Source organism: Scomber scombrus, chromosome 14 (genome assembly GCF_963691925.1).
Source record: "Scomber scombrus chromosome 14, fScoSco1.1, whole genome shotgun sequence".
NCBI lineage: Eukaryota > Metazoa > Chordata > Actinopteri > Scombriformes > Scombridae > Scomber > Scomber scombrus.
This window is the reverse complement of record NC_084983.1, coordinates 28379790-28384572: the sequence shown is the minus strand read 5'-3', so window position 1 is coordinate 28384572 and position 4783 is coordinate 28379790. Positions and strand designations below refer to the sequence as shown.

General features: G+C 40.2%; 1 protein-coding gene across 1 annotated transcript; it reads left to right on the top strand.

Annotated features, from left to right (window-relative positions):
* The first annotated feature begins 2788 nt into the window (after window positions 1-2788).
* On the top strand, window positions 2789-4721 carry LOC133994232 (E3 ubiquitin-protein ligase RNF26-like). The gene has a single exon (XM_062433459.1). It carries the CDS (start codon window positions 2812-2814, stop codon window positions 4117-4119), a length of 1308 nt encoding a protein of 435 aa, XP_062289443.1. The 5' UTR covers window positions 2789-2811; the 3' UTR covers window positions 4120-4721.
* The last annotated feature ends 62 nt before the right edge of the window (window positions 4722-4783 follow it).

Sequence of the window (4783 nt, the reverse complement as noted above, 5' to 3'; positions counted from 1 at the left end):
TTTCAATTGGTAGTTTACGTAAAGAGAGTAAAGAGAAAATGGAATAATGTCCGGAGAAACCAAGAGCCGTTTATATAGGGGCTGTAACCGCTCGCTCATTGGTCAGGCAGAGCGGTACTACGATCATCCAATCAGAGAAGAGCTCGTGTGTGTTACCGGTATTTACCACAACGCTTCCGCTTTAAGAGAGATTTCATAATAAAAAGTTTCCGCTTTGAGATACATTTCATAATAAAACGTCACATTTCATTGTAATATTTTGAAGTCACTTTCAAATATGATTAAATTAGATCAAGTATATTACACTTATTCTCTACATGCTAAAACATAATACACTAATATACATTTTACAATTATAAATATATATTATTTAAAATACTCTTATACTGTCATTATAGTAAATTGCATTATTATACCATACTTGAAGCTATAATATGCAACTATTCTGCATTATAAATATATATCTTAAAATGACTACAACTACATTATATATTTTGTTACTAACTTCCAGTTTAGCCCTTACATGGAGCTATAAACAATCAAATCATGCATCCTTTCCAGACTTTTAAAATGTGATCAGGTTTTGATGGTGAAACGAGTCATTTCTTTGTGGTTGTGATGCTTAGAAAAAGTTTATCCCCTGATTTACAGACACATTTTTTTGTACATTAAATCTGTGCAATAATAAAATCAACTCAGGTATATTATCACTCAACACCAATATTACTCTTGTACATAATGTTGTCATAACTCTTGTACTATTTTATTTATTTATTTTTTTACAAGGCTACTATTGTTTTTATTGCTTTGTACTTTATTTTATTTATTTATTGACGCTTTTCTATCTTAACTGTCCACTTTGCTGCTATGATACTGTTAATATTTTGACATAATAGGACAACTTTGTAATGTTGATAATTTGTAGTTAATAAGACAGTTAGTAGTTTGTACGAGGACAGATATGTTTGTTATGTTTGATTGATTGTAAGAAAAAAACCAAATGATTATAAACAATCATATATTAGTATTTCATGTTAAGTACTAATTCCAATTCAACTGTGCAATATTCATATAATATACATTTTCTTTCATCATAATCTGTGCAATAACAATATCATCTCTGGTATATTACCACTCAATACCAATATTACTCTTGTAAATAATGTCACGATTATTTTATTATATTTATATATATATTTACTATTATTGTTCTTATTGTTTTCAGTACTTATTATTGATTGTTCTTTATTCTATTTTACTGTCCACTGCTGCTATAATAATGCAAATTTCCTCCACTGTGGGACTAATAAAGGAATATATCTTATTATAATAATAATAAACCTGTAATGTGGGTTATTGTCCTGAATCAGAGCTCTAAACAATATCCAATACCTTTCTTAATTACATAATTATCAATGCATAAACTATGTGAATGTATTAGCAGTTTATTAGTATTTTATTAGAGAGAGAATATAACTTTGGTGTAGTTATAACTCCAGCCTGCTAGGTGGCAGTAATGTCTCTTCATGTTTGTTGTGCACACAGAAGAAGAAGAAAGAAGGAAACATGCTAAAATCATGGCTGCACTTTTATAAACATTTACAGGTTTTACAGCTTTCTGAGCCATGTTGCAAAGGTGAGTCATGTTCACTTAATATCAGCTGATTCTTCCTTAAAAGCTGGAATTTATTTTATGTATTTTAATGATGTCGTTTGTTAATGTCAATGGGTGTGGTCTGTGCTGGATTAACGTTAGCTATGTTAGCATGTGGCTGCTGACAAACACTAAATAAATAAACACATATATATATATATAAATGACATATGTAGCTTCTTTATTGACCTTTGTGTTGCAGATGTTAGTTAATATCTGCAGATGTGTTGCTGTTTATTAAAGATATTGAGGTTTTCTAGCAGCTCTGTTGTGTTTACTGTGACGTTTTACAACCAAACTCCATTAAAAAATGTGCATATTTTACATTTATGAGCATATTTAAACATTAAAAGTGTGTTTTAAATGCATCCTCAGAATCAGCATTAGTGTGTGTTAAATTCGGCTTAAAGTCCAAACACAGCAGCACAAGTTTTAATTGATATTAAACCTAAATAAGTAAATTATGTTCACTAAAAATAATAAAGCAAATGTGGGAGTTAGTGGGAATGTTTTAAAACAAATTGATAATTTATAATTGTATTAAGCAAATGATGGTCACACCAGATACTGACTGGCTCTCTAACCCCCCCGAAAATAGGTCTTTAGTGTTTATAGACAATGTTTTAGATCTTTGAGTTCAGCTCATGAAAAATGGAGCAAAAACAAAAGTGTTGCATTTATATATTTTTTTTGTTCTTACATATTTTAATTATTTATTGTCACATTTTTTTTTTTGATCTTGTCGCCTTCATATATTTCAGACTCTTCATCCTGATAACTGATTAACTGTGTGGATGTTTTCTTTGCTTTATGCTTTATCCATTTCTCTTTCTCTCTTCTTCATGTTTGTCTGTGTTTGTTTCCACTCTGTCAGCTGCTGAAAGAAGGTAAAAATTCAACTTAATCACAGTTAGTCATCAACTTAGCTGCAGTTTAAGGTTTAAAACAGGTTTAAATCTGTTTAAATCATTCAGAAGCTGCAGTTTATATATATAATAACGTGTTTTAGTTTAAATCCAGCTGCTGTGTTCAGTATAAGTCATTTAAATGCCACCAGAGACTCACATTAACAAAGAGAATCAGCTCATTATGTATAAAATATAGATATCTGAGCATCTCTAACTCCATCTGTCATTCTGTCTCCTCTCCAGTTTAACATGGATGAAGTGAACTTGGTGTCGGTGGCTGTGGGCCGATGTGTGGACGCCTGCTGTCTGCTGCTGGATCTGTTCGTCAGGACGTTCAGCTGGCTGCTCCGCTTCCTGTCCAGCGCTGGCGTTTCCCTCCACGCCGCTCTGCTCGCCCTCAACGGCTCCACGCTGGTTGAATACTGCAACTTCGCTCTGTTCTCCTTCCTCACCGCCACGGAGGCCGTCTCCAGCACCGCGCACGGAGCCCTGCACGCTGTGGAGGGCTGGCTGCAGACGCTGGGAGGAGTGTGTGAGAGCTTCAAGATGGTGGGTCACCTCTCGTGTCACGTGGCGTGGCGGACCAAAGACGTGCTGCACCGCGGTCTGATCTCCGCCAGCTGCATCCTGAAGCAGATGTGTGAAGGCGTCTGCATCGCGCTCAGCCTCGTCCTCTATCTCATCAACACCGTGGTCAACATCATCCTCATCAGCATGCAGAACGGCGTGTCGGCGGTGGCGGGCGCCTGGGACGCGGTGGCCGACCCGGTGCACCGGCTGGTGGAGCTGGCTCTGACTCTGCTCACCTTCCTGTACAGCTGTTTAGTGGGTGCGTCCGTGCTGCTGTGGACGCCCTGCCAGCTGTTACTGGACCTGCTGGGAGCGCTGGGCCGCGTCTTCATCACCATCTTCATGGTCGACACTTACGGCGTTCTCATCTCGGCGGCCGTCATCTCGCTGGCGCTGCTCATACTGAACCCCAGACTTCCTGTCATCGCAGGGCAGCTGAGCCTCCGATTGGTTGGCTCTCTGCCAGGAGTCCAGACGAGCCTTCGCAGGATGTACGCAGTGATCGTAGAGCCAGCTTTGACCTATCAGGTGGTCCGAACCGGAGCCACGCAGGAAGTGAGTCGGACGAGGTTTCCGTACACAGACACAGATGCTTTAATCCCGTCTGAGGCTGATCTGCCAGCGAATGAGCCGAGCCAATCGGACTCTCCGCAGCTTCATGCTCAGCAGGATGGCGAGCCGGTGAGCAGCGAGGCCGGAGACAGCAGCAGGACTAACGCTTCCCCGCCGAACTCGGCTCCGGATGGCGGCGGCGGCGGCGTCTCTCCGACGGACGGCGAGCTGCTCAGCCTGCTGAAGGAGCAGGAGGAGAGGAAGAAGTGCGTCATCTGTCAGGACTTGAGTAAGACGGTGCTGCTGCTGCCGTGTCGTCACCTCTGTCTCTGCCGGCACTGCGCCGACATCCTGACCCAACGCAGAGCCGTCACGCAGCGATGCTGTCCGCTCTGCCGTCAGCCAATCACAGAGACCCTGGACGTCTTCCTCTGACGGCGTTAGGACCAGACTGACTTCATTCATTATTCATCATTTAGAGAAACATTTCCAGCTCTTGTGAGGATTTGCAGCTTCGTGTCTGTTTCATATTGTAACTGAAACCTCGTCTAGTTCTAATATTCATGTCAAATAGCAATAAACTCAGATTATTACAGGAAAGAAAAAGTTACAGTAGGAAATATCAAACTAACACTGGAAGTAGGGCTGGGCAATATATAGATATTATATCGATATCGTGATATGAGACCAGATATCGTCTTAGAATTTGGATATCATAATATTGTGATCATAGACTGTATATAAAATGGACGTAACATCCGTGACGTCACCCATTGGTTTGTGGACTGCTGCTCGGAGGCCAATAGTATCGGATCTGAGCAGCGCCATCTTGAAAATTTCAGGTGCATGCTGGGAAAAATAAAAACAGGGATTCTACTTATATGGGCATCAGGAGGAGCATGAGGCGCCCTCCTGAACCTGTGAACCAATCAACCTGTCAATCACCACGTAGCCACGCCCTAATGCATACCCTGCTTTATCGTCACATATAAAATCAGGGAGGCCAAAATGTCCCAAATGAACATCATACTGCATTGAAGAAGGCTTTAAACTAGCGATTGAGAGCATAAACACATTTTGAAAACGTTTACTGAGGTTA

Bases quoted from the DNA above. Each gene is read 5' to 3' on its own strand.
- LOC133994232 (XM_062433459.1), top strand. From the start codon at position 2,812: ATGGATGAAGTGAACTTGGTGTCGGTGGCTGTGGGCCGATGTGTGGAC.